A 22,039-nucleotide genomic window follows, 5' to 3' on the forward strand; every position below is an offset into this window, starting at 1 on the left:
ATAAGTTTTAATTAAACGCCAACTACAACAAACGAAATATAAATATAAGAAAACTAATTTGTATCTTATTTTCCTTTTGTAATTTTTTATAGACAAAAAAAATGCAGCAATACTTCGCATATTGCAGATTCGATTCACTATAAAATGGTCTCAAAATTTCATATCTAACTAAATTATATTTTACTGTTCTCAATTAGTCCGGTTTCAAACAGCACGAGAAATGAGTGTATTTGCATTTTTTTTAGAACCATTTGTTTTTTGTTAGGGAATTTCGTTTCTGATTTACAATTCAATCGTCAACACTAAATTGATATTCTATTGATTTCGTGTAGGTGAAGAGTCAACTATCAAAAACACACGTAGCTTAACTTTTGTAAAGATGCCAAACATCAAATATCTTAGCGTTGGAAGAATCTGCGAGGAAAAGTAGTAGTTCAGTTGCGCATGAAATATTCATAACAAAATAACGAGGCCAATTTATATGCGCCGTATTCTTAGATGCATACCCATCCATCCATCCCATCCCGCATACATTCAAGTTGCCTGTATCAAGAACGTACATCATCATAGACGTCAGCTCCCAATTTATCACAAATCCTAATAGAATCATCGATCGTTTGAAAGATGTTGGTAGTTGATTATTTTGCGGATCCTCTCGAAATTCCGTGTTGCGTAAGTAATGGATTGAAATACCGCAGCTAATTAAATTGATTTGCGTCTCTCGTTCAAATGAAATCGGTTTGCCATTGGTTAATTAGTGCTATTTTTTTTTAGTTGTTCACCGATTGTGATGGCCTTTGTTGTTCCAAGTTCAATGGCAATCGGATAGGGACGCGTCGGACGGTCGGTGGTGCTGCATTCGGTACGGGGGTGGGACAGGGGCGCAAGCGTAGCACCCTTGTTTATCGACTGGAGCGGGCTCATCGCCAATGCGCTTCCAGCTGGAGCGCAGTTCGGTCGGTCCGCCGTGGAATGGAAAGCTCAAAGAAATCTGTTCTAGCATCAAGGAAAACTCTGCAATTCGAAACAACTCTTTAAAAAAACAATTTTTTGGTACCAGCAACGATGCTCTGGTAGACCCAGAGAGCGATGAAAGTGCCACAAAATTCGACCGTCCACAAGCATCCTGCGCATCCCTGGGTAAGAAGAGATTATACCCCCACTGCACTGCATGACTAAAGACAGAGTTAACAACAAACAACTTTGGATAGTATTTGTTGTTGTCGACGTGTCTACTTGAAATGCAAACTTTAAAAAAAATAATTGCAAATAACTTCCAAGAACGACGATTTAATCGAAAAACGGAAATGCAAATTTACTAGCATGTGTAAAGTTTTTCTTTTCATATAATGCACGCAGTTTCTTCTAAATTGGAAAATAAATAGGTATTTCATCGTAAACTTACCGACAATCTGAAAGACTATATGCATCAAGTTATTCACACACTGATACATAATTTAACATTTGTCTTGCTTGAAATTAAACAGGATTAGTAACATGTCAATTTTACATTAATTATTTGGTTACTATGTGGTTTACTTAAAACTGCATTTTGTTCAAAAAAAAATCATTAAAGATTTACATACTTGATTTTATATTTAAATTCTAATGAAAATCCATATGTAATATCAATTTCTTGTATATTCGAATGATAATACATTTTTTTCAACTACATTTACTAGTGGAACTATTATTTGCCAATGATTTTTTTTTTCAAGTTTAGATTATTAATTTTATATTTATATTTTTTCCATATGGTTCTCCATCAATCTCGTAATAATTGACTCCCAAAAGTAATTCGGATTAATCAGAATCATCAATTTCAATTTACAACATGAAAAGGATCTACGTAATAAAACGATTACAATGCCTTTATTAATGATATTTTCTGCGAGATAAAATGTATACATGAATTTTAAATTTGCATGAATTAAAAATTCAATTTTAATACTATAACATAGTATTAAATGAAACTTAGTAACGCTGTTCTTCTATTACTATAATTAGTTAATCCAAACTCATCTATATATACGATAATTAATGATTCATTATTTATCATATAATAATAATTATTATAAATTAAACGTTAATTAGTATAATTTAATGCTGTATATTTTCTTGATAACAATATCAAAAAATCTATCTAAAATATTTCAATGTTTAAACTAAAATTTTCATCAAACAAGTTTAACCAAAATCAATCTATGATATTTATTATATGAATTATTTATTTTATTTCAACAAAAATAACTTCGACCTAATTTGGATTAAATCAGTAGATTTTTATTTACATAATTTAAATCAATATGTATGAAAGTGAAGAATCTTTAAAGAATACTAATGTAGTTTTATGGTATAAAATTTTAACTTTCAATTTCTCTCATCTTCTTAAGCTTTTGATTATAATCGCTCGTTCTTAATTGCAAAGGGTATTGTTCAACAGTTTGTTGGCTCTTTTAATCCTTTGGACGAGAGTCAATTGTTTAATGCCAGTGAAAGCCCAAAGCGCATTCGTGCAAAGAAGATTGGATCGTTTATTTGTCAGTAGCTTTATATATTTGACAATACCATTTTCTGCTCAATTACACATTCGAAACCAAAACGCATTATTTCACAGTTAAGCTTACTTTTACAGATTGCTTAATGTTTATAAAATTCATGGCATTTTTATATTTTACTTGTCAAGAGTCGTGTAGCACGCATGAAAATATGTAGGCAAGAATATGTTACATTTGTACACAACTATAAGTACAGCAATACCTCGCATATTGCGACTTCGATTTGTCCGGATTCACTATAGTCCAGTATGAAAATTTCAAAATAAACTAAATATTAATTGAGCAAAATCAAAATAAATTAAGAAGAAATAGTACATAAAATTATTTTTCTATACGGTTTTAAAGTCCTCGATTAGTCAAACTGATTACATGCACTTGTAAAAGTTTTCAAGCATAATGTATACGCAATTATATTTAGATCTAAATCTTCATATTGTAATTTACGTCGTCAATAAAAAAATAAATTTCTTCGAATTTTAAGTGGAAAAGTTTTCTTAGAAAATAATTAAGCCTCAGTAAATTTAATTGCGTTTTATAATTCAGGGCCATTCCCACCCTCTACACAAAAGGAATTTCGTCGTGTGTGAGGATTATTTTTGCTTTAATTTGAAAACGGACGGAAAAAAATTTCTTTATATTTGAATCTAAATTTCACACCACAAACGCATTTCGCATAAGAAATACGAATCAATATTGATGACTGAAAACATATTTAACATTTGATTGAGCGTTCAACTTTAACAATCTAATTACAAGTTAGCTGCCTTTCTAAGTGATTTAGCAAATTAGTGACCCTTCGCACGTTTTGAGTGCATGTTCAAGCTTAATAATCGACAGAATCTAAATTTAATGAATCAATTTGCAAGCGATCCGAATCACACGGTTTCGGCAGCAGAAGGAACACCCTTGAGGATAAACAGGCAAACGAAAAAAAAAAGAGTGAACATCGCGCAGTAAATTACATTATACGAATTTCGGCGGAACCGTGGCCTCCGTAATTCATCAAAATTAATGGCGCACAGAACCTACAACCAAACTCGCAACTTTCCCAACCCCATGAATCAACCGGTGGAAATTAAAATGCACGAAAGGAATTCACTTCGTCATCGTAATTCTTAGTTTCCTCACCTCGTTGCGTCACTGTCAGAAATAAAATAATGTACAAAATAAACAACAAATAAAATGCTTACATGGCCATTAGCTAAAACAAGAGGGGAATTGAGGGAATGTAATTAAACTTACAGTTGGTAGGAAAATATGCACAAAAGCCCGCTCCCAATCGGGAAATTATATAACGGAACTCGTTAATTAAGGGTGACTCATGTTTTAATTAGATTTTTATATCTTTGTTTCTTTTTGATCTTACTAAACCTCTGGAGAAGATAATGAAGTTGATTCCATGAACATTTTTTTAATTCTGTATACCAAAGGTAATTATGATAAATGTAAACATACCTAACGATACTAAACAAAACCATATTAAACATAACCTTAATCTGACGATGGCAAACCTAATGCTTCTGTCATATGAAGCAAACTTGACAATATAAACTATACTGAACCATAATATATAACCGCGTTCTATAATGGGTCTCAAAATGACAGCTGTCACCTTATGTCAAAGCGAGGAACTGGTGAAAAAAATGTTATAGATTGGGTCACTACATACATGAGTTGCACGGCAAAAAGGTTCAGAAACGCTGATATATAACACCATGTCAATCCTAATCATTCTAAATTTGATAATAACAAACCAAACTCTAAACAAAACCAAACTTGACAGTAGCAAACCTAACTTTAACAAATTTAAATATATGAAACTTCACCATACTATAGAAAACCAAACACATTTTTCCCCCAGTACCAAATTGTTATGTAAATGTTAATCAAGATTATGTAACAAAAACAAATCATATATGTAACAAAAGATATCAGTTGCGTTGATATCAATAAACAAGTATAATCTAACGTCAAAAATCATAAATAAGCAGATTTAGATGTGTAGAAGCTCAACATATGATGACTCCAAAATTGTACCTAACTATATTAAATCTAATGCTGACATGAAAACTGAACCATGTCAATTTTATTACGTCAAAAGGTATTTAACAAACTTATATAACATATATCTACTAAAACTAACCATTTTATACGTAACCAAATTGAAACTAAACATATGCCCTCTAAATAACTTTCAAAGCTATTACAATTACATATTCTACGAAAATTAATTATCAATTTGTTACTTTATTTGTAGGTCCTAGCATCCTGCATAATCTTTGGCCTTGGGATTTTGGCGGCAGCAGCCTTCTGGATCAAAAAATGCAAGTAAGTTATCGTTTATATAAATATCCAATTATTTAACATACATATGTTGACATTATGAGCTATATTATTCTTACGTACATTTAATATACGCTTGGAGAGTTATGACGAATCTAACCTACATTCAATGCTTGATCCAATAAGTGGAACTTTATCGAATCACTTAATACCAATTAAATCAAATTCAATTAGCAAAAGCAGATTTCTTGGACAACGGTCTCTAATAATACGAATCCCTAGAAACAATGTGGCTTAGAATCGATGGTTTCAAAATGGAACGTCTAACAGGATTTGGAAAGCGCTGCATATCGTGACCAGTACAGTTTACTCGACGAAGGTGATACGCGTGTCGGTTCGCTGATTAACAGTTCTTAACTCATAAATTGTTGTGCAAGAATTAATCGGTGTATGTGTTGAGAATGATCAACTTGTACAAGCCGCAAAACAGAAACAAAGATGAAGATGGAAAGGATCAGGATAAGAAGATCGGACACGATCGCTTTTACCAGGAGAGATCTAGGTCGAGGCGCAAAAAGACTTGCAATCGGAGGGTACAAAGCGAGAATAATTTCAACAGTAGCGAACTCAGATTGGCTCGTCAGATGTCCATCGGCAGAAGCAGCAGTATTGAATCGCCACCCAGCAAATGGGTGAACTTGCAGAAAGTTTTCCTGATGAAGACTAGGTAGTGATCACATCATACTCGCACTCAGTATTAGGCACAAAAACAGGATTACAACATATATTAAAAGTAATAATTATAAAAAAGCAAATAAATAAACGCAACTTAGATATTAATCTTACCCAAGGGTCAGTTAAAAAAATAGGGATCCACACGTAGTGATAATAACGTAAAGGGTAGAATAACGAAAATCATGCTTCGAAGCTTCGGGTATCCAAAACTAACGTCGACTGTTAAATAGAATATATCGAGTGTATATCGAAACAAAAGCAATTGTTTGATTGTTTTTATTGTATAAAAAAGCATATACTAGCTTTATATTTAGTTCACACAGTGCTTTCGCCAATTGACTGTTTGTCGTAAATTTATTAAGTGCACAATTTCAAATTTGAACTTCAAACTACTGTTCTTCTTTTCAAGGAACTTTATTTATAATTTTCTCATTAAATTTATAATTTCTCAACTATGGCTTAGGAATAATCTCACCGAGTTTTACTGTTTCGTGGAAACTAATTCTCTTATTCTATCAATGCATGATTTTCTTTATATATTTTTTCAGCGTTTCTCAACTTTTTTGCCGCGTGACTCAACAAATTTGCTTGTAGTTATACAGCAATCCAATTACTAAGTATATTTCTCTAGTCTCTCGCTTTGACACATGGTGACAACTGACATTTCGCTATTAAGAATTTAACGCGACCCAATTTTAATTGAGAAACTTTGTTCTAACCTACATTTCTAAACTATTTATTTATGTATATACTACATTTTGTATATTTCTGTATGATATATACTTTAAATTTTGATTCATTGACATTCTAATCAACCTACAGCTTGTAATGTAATTAATAATTTAATGTGTGCAATCTACTTTCATTCATGAATATTTTCACAAATTCTCAGTTTGTAGCCGTAGCTAATGCTCTTATCCTACTTAGCATGTACTCTACTTAAGTGATCCTATAACAAACGTTCATTATGTACTCATATCTAATGCTTTTGTTAATATTATATACTTTATAATTTATTTATGTAATCTCTTCGCCAATCCTTTTTGGTCACTCTAAACATATGTCGTAATTTACAAATTGTTTGTTAGTAATCTATATCTAATATGCGAATACATTGATTTCTCCAAAAATATGATCTGAATTATGTAAATTTATTAAATGGTTTTCTCATTAATTTTCTGTTTGCATTACAGATTAATAATACTTTATTTAAGCTATTCACTAACAAAATTTAATTATAATAATGTTTGTGTTATCCCAGATGAACATTTTACTTTATTTGAGTGATCTTATCACAAACTTTATATGTATCCTCATAGATTAATGCTTCTGTTTTCGAAGGAAATACAGCAATATCTCATATAGTTCGGGTAATCGTTTCCGCCAATATTCTAAACCAGTGCTTCCCTAACTGCGAAAAGATCTTAGAATTTATATTCTTATGATTTAAATATCAAAATTCATAAGATATGGCGAAAATAAAAAATGCCATACATAGGATTTCTAAAAGTGGGTTGCAATATATAAAAGTTTGAGAACTGCTGTCTTAAATTGTTTAAAACCGAATTAATCGAGGACTTTAAAACCGCATAAAAATAGAGTTGTCTTTACAGATGAAAAAAAAACACATTATTTATGTATACAAAACACTTTTTTTAGAATTTATTTGTATCCATCAATTAAAGTTTAGTTTATTTTGAAATTTTTAAACTATATTTAATTTGTAGTGTAGTGTAATAGTGTAGTGATTGCTGTAATCCCAAAATATTATACTTTATGCCTTGCTTAAACAAAAAAAATACCAAAAATCAGTTTATACCACAATTTAATACTGTTATTCTATTAAACCCTGTACTCTATTATATGAAGTATAAAAGATCAAATATATCTTTGTTAGTATTCTAACCTAAATAACAAATTAATAATTTATGAAGCTAATAATCAGGCAACAAGTTAAACAAGTAGTAATCATAAATAACGAAACGACAATTAACCCATCATATTTTTTCCTATACACTAATATAAAATCGATTAACAGTACAAAAAGGACGACGCGATGCGCAGCTTCTGATAGTAAATGTAATTTTCAAACTCCGAAAAAAAAAAACGACAGATCTCATTTCCTGCACGTAAATAGAATATCATTTTCCACGTGCACACAACGAATAAACCCAAGCGACAATACGTGGAGCCCTTGGGCTACAAAATTCGCGGAGCGAAAAACGACGTCGAGTGCAAATTATCGGGTTAACATGTTTTGCCTTCCTCGAAACAGTTGCCGTACTTCGCGAATTTCCAAACAACACGATTCTACTTTGCATTGAAAATATATAGTTGTATATATAAATTCCAACAGTTTTAGTGTACTTTCGCGTGAATTGTGGTGGATGCGCCGGGTAGCACATGTTAATATTGATCGATACTCTGCAGAACTTATCCGACCTAATTACTGTTCACCCACGTACAATCATTCCCGACTCGAACATTTGAATTGCATAACTGTTTATATGGATTTAATGGGTGTAAACAAGGACCCACGGGATGCGATTGACAGGATCATCTATTTGTAGTTATAGTTAACCACTTGGAGAAGCATTGTCGATTACCATACTGCTTATGGGTTTCGTCAATATGCAGGATTATTTGAAAGCGGACTAATCGAGAACTGTATTAGAATTTAGTTTTATTTTCTTTATTAATATTAAGTTTGTTTTGAAATTTTCAAACTGGACTAATCGAAGCTATAATATGCGAGGTATTCCCGCACTTATTATTTTTTAATTGATTAGAAAAAAAAAGATATGTAAAATTCTAGTAGCATGGCTGGGGTCGGTTATGAAAATGTGAAGTGGTGCAAATATTTTTTTCAAGTACTTTCCCTTCCCCTCACTTAATATTTATGAAGAGGTCGCTATAGATAGAAAAACTAGGTCGCAATGTTTAAAAGTTTGGGAACCGCTGATAAAAGTAGATAAAAGTAGTCAAGAAACTAATACAGAAATAAATCCTTGATAAGTCACGTTTCCATGTTTCAGCTAAAGATGTTTTCATCAAAATTAGTTCAAAGTTCAACGAATTTTGCATTCTTCGAAATAAATGGTAATCTGACAAACTAATAAAGAAATAACTTTTTGTTAACCCACTTTTTTCTAATATGCCGGTCCACGGCTTCATGAATTAGGTTTTTGAAGGTCCGCAGGTATAATATGGTTGAAGAGCGTTGCTCTGGTTGTCGTAGGATGACTAATAAAACCTCAACTTTTGGGCAATATTCAACTTTATTATAGTCATAGTCCTTCAATAGTGATACATTCATTCTATCGCTTCTCTAACATTTCGGTACTTTTCTTGTAGAACGATTTAAAATACGGCTTTCACTCTTTACTGTCCACTCAGTTGACTACCGATTTGACTCTTGTGTGTAGTGATGGATCCAGGTTTCATCCATTCTTACATACCGCATGAAAAATTCCTTTTTATTTCGCTTGAACAGCTCCAAATTTGTGGACCAAAACTCGTTGTTTTTGGTCCACTTTGATATTGAACGTGGTACCCATATCGAACAGAACTTTCTCATGATCAAATTTTCATGCAAAATGATGAATTTACAGCCTTCTGAAATCTTCAGGGTGTCATTTACGATCGGCCAAAATCATTTTGTGGACATTTTTATGTTTTCTGCAACAATTGGCATTTGTCTGTACGACCGCGTTTAAAATCAGCAAATCACGTCTCTATCATTTGTCTCGACGGAGAAGAGTCCCCATAACACTTATCAAGCCATTGCTTTGCTTATACGGTATTTTTTTCCATTAAAAAGCACTGTTTTATCAATACACGAAATTCATATTTTTCCATTGTTTTGAAAATTACAAAAGTAGCGTCAGTAAAACCACTGTAACTTGTGAACTAAACGTCAGATTGCCATGAAATTTTGACAGGAGGCTTCTGAAGGTTGGTACTTCCTAAAAATAATATTTTTTGATAGAGGCGCCTATCTATATGTCACCCTACAAAAAAATCCTTTGTAATACAGTAATACCTTGCAAGGTGTAGCTTCTATCAGTTCGCATTCACTATAGTTCGGTATATAAAACAATCTAAATTTGAATTGAGCTAAATAAAAAAATAAGTAAAAATATTAAAAAATTGTAAACAACATTATTTTTGTATAAAAAAAAATATCGTTTTTTAGTAGATAGAAAACTTTTTACTTAAGTTACTATAAGTGGAATTATAAATTTGGGTTAGATTTGTCATCTCATTGAACTAAATACACTACAATAACAACAGTGACTTATTTAATAATTTATCATTTATAATATGACAACAATTAATGTTATATAATCTTCGTGGGAATTATATATTTAGTGTATGTCAGAGTGTGTATAGTATCCGAAAACGTGTCGTGCTTTACACGCTCTACCTAGTCCAGATGAAGGGACTCCTAATTTATTATTTGTATTTACAGCTGTTAGCAAGGCTTTATTCGCAGTAATTGAATAATTAATGTGAGAAAGCAATCAATTTACCTGTTGATCATTTCTAGTATTTAATAGATTAATTTATTGAATTTACACCATAAATGATTCAGATCACTCTTGCCATTAACATTATTTGTTTTACACTATCTATTTGCTTGTTATTAATTAAAAAAAATATTCCATTAAGGCAAGTATATATTTAAATAAAACTTTTCTTGATATTAAACCTATTGATTTCTTCCGATTTTCTCATAATTAATCTTTCATTCAAGAATGTTGCACATGATTCACCTTTAAAGTTGCATAGTTTATATTTTATTCATCTATTTATGTACGTGACTATATTATTTGTTTTGCAAAATATTACTTTTGGAGCGGACTTCTCTTGGCTAACGCTCTTTGAGGGCCCTCGACTAACATTGTGTGAGGCCCCACGATTAACATTGTTTTGAGGTCTCGAACTAAAAGTGTTGAGAGGCCCTGGTGTAACACTATTAGGAGGTTTACCTGCCTTTCCTACATTGAGAAAACTTGTCTAAACTAATTGATATTAAAAAAGATTTGTAAGATCTCTTATTAAATAGAACAAAATTATACCATATTTTCAATTTTCATCAAATAAATCAATAATATAAATATAAATGAACTAATTAAAAACATAAGTAATTCTTTGTTTTAATAAACTTGGTTTACAATTGTCTTAATTGATTTTTAATCATATATTAGGTTATTTAATTAATCTAGAACCTTATTTTCATATTGAACTGTCATTATTCATTATTTTAAAAGCGGTTACGAAGCTGGTTTAATGGTTACAAATTTTGCGCATAATCACGAATGGTTGCAGAATGTCCTTCACGTTGCGCTTAATCATCACTAAACACTGTGTTGAAGTATCATTTTATGTGCGTTTTAGCGAAAGTGGTCGTTTCAAATGGCGATTAAAAGCTACTTACTACTACCCATCTAGCTGAAATTTTGTCATATGTCATTTAAATAGTGATATCGTCATTTAAATAGTCATATCGTTATAAATTACAATGCCAACTTAGAAAAATTTATCGATTTTTTCAAACCACCCTTGTAATAAGCCAATAAAGCAATGAAAGAAAAAATGTACTTTTATTATATTTATATGATAAAAGTAAATTATATTGTAAAAAAACTATAAAGATGTAAAGAAAAAAACAAGTACTTTGAATCATTAAAGGATTCCAAGTACAATAAATACCTCGCATACTGCTGTTTTGATCAATTTGGATTCAATATAGTCCGGTTTGATTCAAAACAAATTATATGTTTATCGAGCAAAATAAATTCTCAAAAATTTGTACAGAATTAATTTTTATACACATAAATGATCTATTTTTTCGTCATTAAATCTTTTGTACGCAATATTTTTGTATATATTTTAGTCTGAAAAAGGGGTATACATTAAGAAAATATAAAGCTTTTTTAGAACAAAGAAATGTATTAAATAAAAAGTAAAACAGTAAAATCACATTTTCATATATGAGTCTAAAGTTGATAGTTGTTGCTTTTTTTTCTTTCATTTAACAATTGCTTATACATTCAACCATGATCTTTTAACAATTCCTAAATTTGGATCATTTTCACTGAAAATTTTTTGTCATTTTAGCACTTTTTTCTTTTACTTTCCATTAAAAATCTTTCTACATCTAATTTTTTTTTTTCACTTAACTTAATTTTGATTATAATTCCTTGAATGTTATATTCCTTCTTCTAGTACAACATCCAGCCATATTTTGCGCGAAACTCCATTTAAGCATTACATAGAGACTTCTTTCCAACAATTATCAATGTTTTCAATTGCATTATTAATGGTGTGTTTTTCCAAAAATTTTAAACATTTCTATTCTAGATCAATTAAATTGTTCGACGCAGATAATAAGCTTTAAATGATGCTATTACTCCTTGATGAATCAGGGTAGATGTATTTACTGGAAGAAACTTTGTTATATCAACTATTCGATATTTGAGATAACGTTAACCGAGGTATAATTGTATTTATGTGTTGATTGCAAATCAGAAAGATATAAACACTTGTTTAAATCTTTGTTTCACTTGTCCTATTAACCTACTTAATAATTGTATGAGATTGCAAAGTCTTAAACATGTCAAACTTATAGATTTAAAGATAATGAGACTACACTGAAAATTAAGTTATAACTTGAACATATGAATTTGGATTGTGTCTATAAATATTATAGTTACGTATTAGTTAGTTGTGGTGGAATCGCCGGGTATACAATGTATATAAATATAGACATATCGATTTAAAGACTGATACAAATAATCTTTAATATGTGTGTATATATATATAATTTGCTTTTTGATCGAAATACACATTGATGATCCATTAATAGCCACTTGAGGTCTCTCCTTGTGTCTAGAAATAGTTCACAGGCGGCTTTGCGTGAGTTTCTGAAGGTTGTCGATTAGCGTGCAGCGATCAAGTGGCCATTGACCATTGACATATCCCGGCTCTAAATTGACATGCAAGCATTTGTACCATTGTTATCTCGTGTGTTCTCAGGTCGACGAGTATGCCTCGACACGAGTACAGCGCCCTCCGGCTCGAGAACGGAAGCGAAAAGAACAGCAACGACAGACATCAACAAATCCAACTGCAAGACGCCACATATACATCATGTCAACAGTACCTCGAGTACGGCGGAAGGTACGAACTGCAGAGGCGGCTCGGTATGATGGGGTCACGTCCAGATAAACACTGGTAAATACAATTACCTACATTTCCTTCTTATACAATTATAATAGAAAATTCGATCGATATATATTTACGTATCAGTATATAAACATTATATATACATATAAATGTGACAGCTATTATTGCCAACTGTTTAAACAAGTATGAAAGAAAAATTATAATTATGATATGAACATGATTTTTTGTTAAAATTACACTAAGTAAACTACAAATTCTATTCCGCCTGAGACCCAGTGAATTGAACTCGGAAGTTTCCCAAACTTTAAGTCTTTTACCGTATTATGTGTAAAATACACCGTGTTATGCAATTATAACGAAATCATATTGTAAAATTACAGTATTGTCAAAGTATTCATATAATTATATAATACATTACATGTTACTTATCAAGTACTTGAACTGAGTAAATACAAAGATATTTTGTGGCGTCTTTTGAGCAATTAATGTGTGACACGTGATCTTAGTTAAAAAAACTTTAATTAAATTACGCCATACTCGATGTGTAACTTATACAAGTACTCGGCAAGTACTTTATTTGTGAAAATACTAATACATTCAATAGTTATCCTAATAGACAACATTAAATGCTTATGAATATTACATAAAATTGTCATATTATATATATTTGCATAATAAAAATTGTGATTACTCTTTCAATGATTATGAGTTCCAGAATTGAAGAATATTATCTAAAAATTCACTTATTAATTATAATAATAACGTTGATTGTAATCATAAAAACATATTTATTGTTGAAATTATAGTAAAAAAAACGTTCATAAAAGGCGTTTTCAGCCCTAATTAATCTTAATAAATTTATAGAAATATGATATATAAAATTTTACTAGAAGTAAAGAGAAATTTTATGAGAAAATATTTTGATGCAATTTAAAGTATGATGATTTTCCTAAATGCATAACATCAATTAATTATTTTTTAGTAAATAAATATAAACCATTATTTACATAAATGTGTGTTATGTTCGTAAGGTTTGTTATAAAGGATAAATCGTTGGGAGCAGAACGTCTTTTGAGTTTGGTGGAGGTGCCTCAACAGTGTCCATTGCAGACGACTGCGACTACGAGAGAAACTATGTTGGAACTGTTCCGGTCGCTGCAACATCCGTACATCCATCCCATTCTGGACGTGGAGTTCTGGGATATAGGGGCTGCCTTTATTTGTCCTCTCAACTACAGCGGTAGCCTCAAAGACCTCATCTACGGTGAAAACTGGCAAGAGGACCACGGCAGGAAGTACAGCGGTAAAGGTCAGGGTCTCCCCTACCGACAGGTGAGCTACCAACAAATCCAATCCATTGATTAACTAATCCCGTGTGCTACCAAAAGGTCCAGTGCCTGGGTAGGCAAATCCTCGAGGCTCTGCTCTTCCTCCAGAACAGAAACTACCCAAAATTCTACCATCTGCATTCCGGAAACGTAATCATCCAAAACGGCGTGGCCCGAATCGCTGCCATCGAGAATCCGCTTCTAGGTCTTCCGCCGAAGCCGCCTGCCGTCGATGAATGTTTAGCCTTCGGTTATCTCCTCTTCGAAATGACGACTGGGTGAGCAGACTTGGCACGATTCCATCTCATTTCCCTTACAATATCTATCGTGCACATATACCCAAAAAAAGAAGATAATAAAAACAAGACGAAAAAATAAAAGAAGAAAAGCACAACAAACCCGCGCCGATTCTTCGTCGCATCGATCGCAACCCACATGAATTACGTACGTAGCCCAATCGAATACCGATATAAATAGAAAGCGAATTAATCGAAAGGGTCGGAGAACGGTAAAATATTCAAACACTCGTTCCTTTCCCCTTTTCCCGATCCTCATTGAATTGGAGATGAATGTAGAAGGGTAGTGGGCGAAAATAAAGTTCCTCTCAATAATTAATACCGCACGTCAGTTAGGTTTTTATTATCGCGCCATCGTAAACGAAAGGAAACTCGAAACCGGCACGGAACGCGTGCTAACAACAATCAGACTTAATGGGCGAGATTTTGGGATAACGTCTCCGGTTACTGCCGGATCCGGCCGTTTTGTAACGATTAAAGGCACATGATTGATCGTTTTTCAGGGTGAACACGTCAATTCCACGAGTCCCATTTTAATATTTTGCCTCGCTTCGCAGGAACTAATGTCTGATTTATGGTTATTGAAATTCTCGAAATTGCCATCAACTTTACATTCTACTTTTTTTAACATATTATTTACATTTATTCAGTAACACAAATAAGAAAACGCATACTAAATCAAGGATCGAAAAATTTAAATTTAATGAACTGAAAAGAACTTACAATTTTAATTCTGTATATAAATTGGATGTTACATTTGCTGGCAGAACTTCATAATTGAATGTCGTTGGTCCAGATTGCTTGGTCTTTCTAAATTAATATTATATAAAGATGTACCAATCTTTCAAGTTAATTAATCTTCTTTTAGCTATCGCTTCCTATTATGTATATTTTAAGAAAAAGGTAACTAAAACAAAAAATCCATCTTATCGACCCTTTTTAAATAATTCTTCAACTTGGTTTACATGATCTAAACCATTTTTAAATTCTACATACTTTTCATCCAGAGATATTTTTGTAATAGTCTAATGTTTCAATTATCCTATTGTTCATTATAAGTACAACAATAACTTGCGTAATGTGTTCCAATATATCGAACTGTTTGTAGCCGGACTAATCGAGGAACTAAATAAAATAAACCGCACAAAAAGGACATAACTCATTCAACTGTGTTGGCTGTAATTCATCTTATATTTTAAACTGAAAAAAAAAACTATTATATTGCTATCAAATTTTTTATCTAGTATAAAATACTGCATCGAATACTTGGATAAAGTCCAGATAGACAGAGTAGTAGTAGTATTTCGTTATATATATTTCCTGATCGATCATTTTAACAAAGCTTTTTACTTGGTATATTGTGCAATGTTTGTACGAAAGCAAAATTGGCACCAATTTAGTTTCAACTCTAATGAATTAATTCTAAATTACGAAAAAAAATCTTCATTATACAGAATTCATATGAAACTTTCCATTATACAAGAAAGTATCCAATGGTCAATTTGATTAATATAGACTTAAGAAAGAGTGAAGTTATATTTGTTTCTATATTTTGTTCAATTGATATTTTCTTTTTATATTTCTACTGTGTGTGGAATTATGTCCTGAACTGTATAACTTAGCTTTATGAGTACATCACGTATTTATAGTACTGATTACTGATTATTTTTTAGTTACTTTGAAATATAGTATATCGAGAATAGAAGTTACACAGAATGTTCAATATAGTTTTATCTTTCGGAACCATGAAATGTTGCAATATTCTTCTCAGTCGTTTTTCTACAAATTAATTTTGTAATGTAAAGTCGTCAAATGATTGAAGTTTTAAGAAATGTTTTAATTAGTCATACCTTAATATCGTAATCGCATCGTATTTTATCATTTTATTTGCATTCGTTGTTATTAACTACATATTAAATATTACTAATTATTTGAATAAGAATTGCAATTAGCATGCACAAAATATGTATAATAGAGTCATCAAAACTAACAATAATTTTATTAGGTACTAAAATATCAATAGTAATAATTATATAACAATTATTATAATATATTATAAAGATTAATATCAAATAAATACATTTAAATTTAACATCCGTTAAAGTAAATAATATTTTGTTATTCGTTTCCATCTATGACATATTTGGTATTAATGTTATTGGGTTACCATCAATTACATCGGTGCACATGAGAGAATCACAATGCGGCAATTAATTCAACGGTTTCATCATAGATGTTACATTGACAATAGTGTCAATTAAAGCAGAAACACATTGTACAGCCCAGCACGTTTTAGATTGCGTCTATATTATGCATTCGCCATTGTGCTGATGAATTCAGTACAGTGTACAACATATAGTGTTCTGAGTACTGAATACACTATATGTTGTCATAACTGAATAACAAATACAAAAAAAGTCTTTCCTGAAAGAAAATCTATTGACCAAAGTATGTCTACCCTGTTTACTTCTCTTGATGCGTTTTGTTTGTTCTATAGAAATCAATAAGATACTTCTGGAAAGTGAAAATAAGTTAATCACATAAACTTTTATAGTTGTTATCGTATTGGTCCAGTAATTCTCAAAGTGGGGGGTACCGAAAATAACCAAAAAAAACTGATGACAAATCATTTTTTTTTTTTCAAATATTTTATAAATTTATTTATAGATTCAAGTTCTAGAAATAGAAGATATATAAAATAATTTTTACTCAATAAAAACAATATAAAACATATACATAAATAAAAAGAACAAAATAAATATATATAATTTCAAAAAAGTTAACTGATACAAAGGGCTATTGACAATGGGTCTTTCTGCCTTGCTTAATAAAACGATACAAAACTCAATACCGAGTTTAGTAAGCAAACATTGAATTATTTTAGGCTTGAAAACAAAACAGAGTATCCACTACTCGCTCAATTAACAGTTCTCTTACCATTTGCAATCAGTTATTTATGACCAACATCAATATAAAGCAACGCTTTCGTCTTAGCAACATAGAAATCGTTACGAGACATGTACTAACCGATATTAAACCCATTTATTGTACCAAAATAAGCAGATTTAACACCACATTAAATTTAAATATGTTTAGTAAACTCAATTATTGAGTTGTTACATAAGTCCGTTCGTATTTGCAACCTTTCTTCAAAAGCGGAACAAATGATAGTCGGACGGTGCGATGTCTAGTCTATATGGAAGGTGAGGTAGTATATCACATGAAAACACTATCAACTTTTGTAGGATGATTACATATGTATGAGGTCTCGCTTTATCATGTTAAAAACATATTCGTCGTTTATTAACCATTCCTGATCTTTTTTGGGCAAGAGCAATCACAAATTATCAATTTGCTCATAGTGCTTGACTGAATTGATAATTTGATTATTCGGTAGCAGCTCACAATAGACAACATCCTTGAAATCCCACTAAATGCATAACATAACTTTCATTGGAAGTAGGCTAATATTTTGTGATGTTTGGGGAGCACAATCTTGTTTAGACCAAGATTTACTGTGCACAACATTGTTGTAGAGTATACATTTTTCATCTCCAGAAATTAAATTCTGGAGAAGAGGTTGTTGCTGGTTTCTTTAATGAGCTGATCATGAACGAGCATACGCTGCGTTTATTCTTACAGAATTATTTTTTTTACAGAAAATGATTACAACATTTTTAATTAATATATAAAGGAACATCTAAATATAAAAATACTTTAAATATTGTCTCGAATTCAGAACACTGATTATAGTAATAGATTATGAACAAAAAAAAAATACATTTTCAACGTTTAAATCAATTCATACATGGTCATTTCCTAATAATTGAATATAAAAGTATGCCTAATGAGTTCATCACTCAAACCAAATAAATATCTGTTGGATACGTATTGGTGTCAGAAATTGATCTTAATTGATCGTAAATAGGGCAACTTATTTATCTAATATTATTATTAGAATGTAGGAATATTTCTTTTTCAGTTATTTTGAAAAACTTAATAGAATAATTAAACTAAACTGATAGAGTTTTAATGTTGTCTATTATATTATCATTTATTTAATTTTCTTCTAATTAGCATAATAATTTAACTTGCTATGTTTGATTTAGAATAGTGAACTAATCCCTCATTCAACCAAATATGTAATATTTCAAAATTTCATTGGTATAGTCATACATTTGTAACAAATTCATAATTGAAATGTATTTTCTGTGTAATACCCGCAGGCCGTCAGTTTGAGTAAAAAGCTTATGGAAGCATATAATTATGGAATACAAAGCGGTGCATCAGTTATTATAAAATTATCTTAATTATCAGTGAAAAAAATCTATTACCAATTATAAATCTATTAAGTTGAACGCTATTATTTTTATGAATACAATAATATGAATAATTTGGTTAATTTAAATGAAGAAAATATTTGATATGGTGTTTTCAAATTGTAAATAAAAAAATATTACTCAGCTTTTTAAATTGTTTAGAACTATAATACTTTCTTTTTTTGGTTGGTGTCAGATATGAGTTACCGACGCCGCCGAGCGCAGCGCACTTGAAGATCGAGCTGGAGAGGACACCGAAAATAGCGGAAACCCTTTGGGATATCTTCGAGAGTGATTCATGCCCAACGATCGAGGAGCTCCTCAGGGATGACCTCTTCCGCGGAGTCGAGCTGAGAGAGCTACGCCGCACCACCGGCATCTCGTACGTCACATCCGCCGAGGTCAACGATCTTCTGGAGTCCGTGAAAGTGGCTCCCCTGCCAACGCCGATAACAAGGTAGCAATTATACAATTACCCGAGATTTTCAGAACAATAGCAGTTTGTAGATATGTCAAGGAGTTCTAGCAGATATACTAACGTTAACGCTTTCTCTTTTTCTAGTGATGTAGAGTGTAGAATGCTAGAGGATGAAGTAGACGAAGAATTGAACAAAGCGGAGACCGAGGAGACTATTACTGTAATCATAGAGACACCTCGGTAGTAGTAGTAGTGGTAATCTTCGCCACATAGTTTAGCCGGGATCCGGGAAAATATGTACGTAACAAAGGATCACGAGAGGCATCATTCATCTTACGAACGGCATTTTGTAAAAGGCAGAAAAATTATGAAAATACACGCGCGCACTCTCATCCACACGAATAATCACGCATCCTAGATTTAAAACAAAACAAAAGAAAATGAAAATAACAATGATCATGCAAATAATTAACAAAAAAAGAAAAGTGAGATTTTAATATAAGAGATGAAATATTTTACAAATTAAGATTTAGCCAAGTATTGTAAGCGAGTTCTATTTTAATTCAAGTAAATACAAAGCACAATCAAAATAATAATAATTAGGATCCTTCGGTAAATGCGCTGTGTCAAATCGATTCAATTCAAAACAAAATTTACGCTTCGATTTCTGAAGATTCCGCGGCCAAAACGAAAGAATAAGTGTTTCTTAGAGAATTTTGGACCAAAAAAAAAATTGTAATAAAAAAAAACGAAGTTGGAAAGAGAACGAAGAGATAAGTTTAGTAACGAAGTTCAGTATTTCAATGTGCCCATGGAGAGATTTATTTTGTAATAAAACAGTAGGCCCAAGATTTAAAGGAATAATAAAGAAGATGTATTTAAGATTATGAACGTTTATTACGTAAGCAACGTACTTGTCAATCAAATTGCCTTCGAACTGTAGAGTGAATTCTTTGTTATAGTTTAATTTTAGTCACGTTGCATTCAACAATTGTCGTATTGCGTAAAAGTAATTTAACCTTACCAAGTGATTTTAAATTTTCCATGTTAAGAAGAGTTTCAACAAACATTGTTAAAATAGTCTTGTTGCTAATATTGCTTTTGGCTATATTTACAATTCTTCATCAACTTAGGGATTAAAATAATCTTCAGAAGTTAAAGGTTAAAAATTGTCGATTTAAATAAAGCCATTAATTTATTCACATAGAATTGTATTAATAAACAGCAAGTTTATCAATTTTCATTTATTTTAAATAAAATGACTACATGCTTCGCCTTACTTGTCAAGTAACGAGTAATTAGTGCAATACGTTCACATGATTCACAAAATTACTTGAAATTATGCAAGAAAACAAATGGAACTAATAAACAATTTAAATACAGTTATCTCATTTAATGTTAAAAACGGTTGTCTACCAAACTCATGTAGCCATATTTAAGTACACATGCAAGTACTTGTTTCCAAGTATTGAATACGAACCTTTAATCTATATTGAGTAAAAATGTTGTTTGTTTCTCTTTAAAAAATATATTATAATATAAAAACATTTAGAACTAAACACAAATAATATTTTATACATAATTACAAAAAAAACAGTTATACCTCGATTAACGAATGAGATACTTTACGTCATATAAATTTATATAATCGATTTGCAAGTTGTTTGTTGAGTGTTTCTATTTGAGCAAATTAATGGCTGTGATTGACACTAACGTGCGGTGGATGCGCCTTACCTCTTGTTGAATGCAACGAAACCTATAGTATTTTTCCTTTTTGAAGCAATAGATTTTGTATAATTAATTAACTTCCATTTGCGAAAGAATTTATCTATTCTAACATAATATAATTATTGTATTGTTCGTGTTTATAGATGTTTAGTGAGTTTAGACCGTATTGTACTGTTTATGTTTTCTTTTGTTTCTCTTCTTTTGTTTACGTAATCTCATTTCGAGGATTGGTAGATAGGTGAGAGTGAGAGTTATATATAGTGGAAAGAGCTTTAGTCAAGGGAAAGAGCTTTTCGAGACCGTCCCTCCCACACGCCCACGTCTGTCCAGAAAAATCAAAAAAGCAACAAAAAAAATGAACATTCTTTAATTTAAGATCGTCCAAAGAAAGTTAACAAATATTTAATTAAAAAAAAACAAATGAGAAATAACAAGAACGGTTGGGAGCATCAAAACAATCAACCGAACGCAACATATCGCGCCGTCCCTCGTATATTTCGAAAAAAAAAATGTTTTTTTTTTCATTATATTTGATATTTATGTATATATATATAAATATGAATGAGTCAATTTGTTTGCGAAGATGTGAAAAGTGAGACGGAATCCGAACCTTTTAGCCTGCAGGTAAAGCGGTACAAATGTGGGAACGATTCGAAAATTGTCGAGTTCGCCACCGTCAGAGGAAAGACCTACATGCAAATCAGAACCACAACAGCATGCGACAATCAAATCAAAGTAAAACCAGACGAATATTTACACTGTAATTAGCGAATATTTTACTACTACTGACCCAAACAACAATACCCGTTCATACTACCACAACTTCATCGTGCAATTACTACTGCTGCTGTCACCAACTGACAGTTTTGCAGAATACAACAGCGACTACACTTATTATGTAAAGAAAATACAAGCAATGTGTTTTTTTTTGTGTGTGTGTATTATTTATTTTCATTTTCCCATTTTTGTGAATGTTTAATATAAAAATAATTTTGAACGAATAAAAAGCATTTTTCTGTGATCTACGATCTTCATTTATTAGTTTCATATTGTAATCCTCTTCCTGTTTCTTCTTTAAAATTTTTAAATCGTTGAATGCTTTTATTGTGTTTAAAATAGTATTGTCAAATCCTTAACAATTAAAAAAAAATGTCAGATGTTGAATGTTACGGTAAATGTACAC

At 31.2% G+C, this 22,039-nt stretch overlaps 1 protein-coding gene across 4 annotated transcripts; it reads left to right on the forward strand.

Annotated features, from left to right (window-relative positions):
• The first annotated feature begins 542 nt into the window (after positions 1-542).
• On the forward strand, positions 543-21,877 carry LOC108566910 (slowpoke-binding protein). Of its 4 annotated transcripts, XM_017927037.1 has the most exons (8): positions 543-672; positions 759-1,140; positions 4,816-4,886; positions 12,618-12,815; positions 13,799-14,099; positions 14,156-14,373; positions 18,907-19,167; positions 21,474-21,877. In XM_017927037.1, exons 2-8 carry the CDS (start codon positions 1,090-1,092, stop codon positions 21,622-21,624), a joined length of 1,251 nt encoding a protein of 416 aa, XP_017782526.1. In that variant the 5' UTR covers positions 543-672; positions 759-1,089; the 3' UTR covers positions 21,625-21,877. The 4 variants fall into 4 exon arrangements, with proteins under 4 accessions (XP_017782526.1, XP_017782527.1, XP_017782525.1 ...); XM_017927038.1 differs by lacking the exons at positions 543-672; positions 759-1,140; positions 4,816-4,886 and adding an exon at positions 5,178-5,568 and having other exon boundaries at positions 21,091-21,557; XM_017927036.1 differs by lacking the exons at positions 543-672; positions 759-1,140; positions 4,816-4,886; positions 21,474-21,877 and adding exons at positions 5,180-5,568; positions 19,273-20,015.
• Positions 21,878-22,039: the final 162 nt, after the last annotated feature.

Source organism: Nicrophorus vespilloides, unplaced genomic scaffold (genome assembly GCF_001412225.1).
Source record: "Nicrophorus vespilloides isolate i.1.1-1 unplaced genomic scaffold, Nicve_v1.0, whole genome shotgun sequence".
Classification (NCBI taxonomy): domain Eukaryota; kingdom Metazoa; phylum Arthropoda; class Insecta; order Coleoptera; family Silphidae; genus Nicrophorus; species Nicrophorus vespilloides.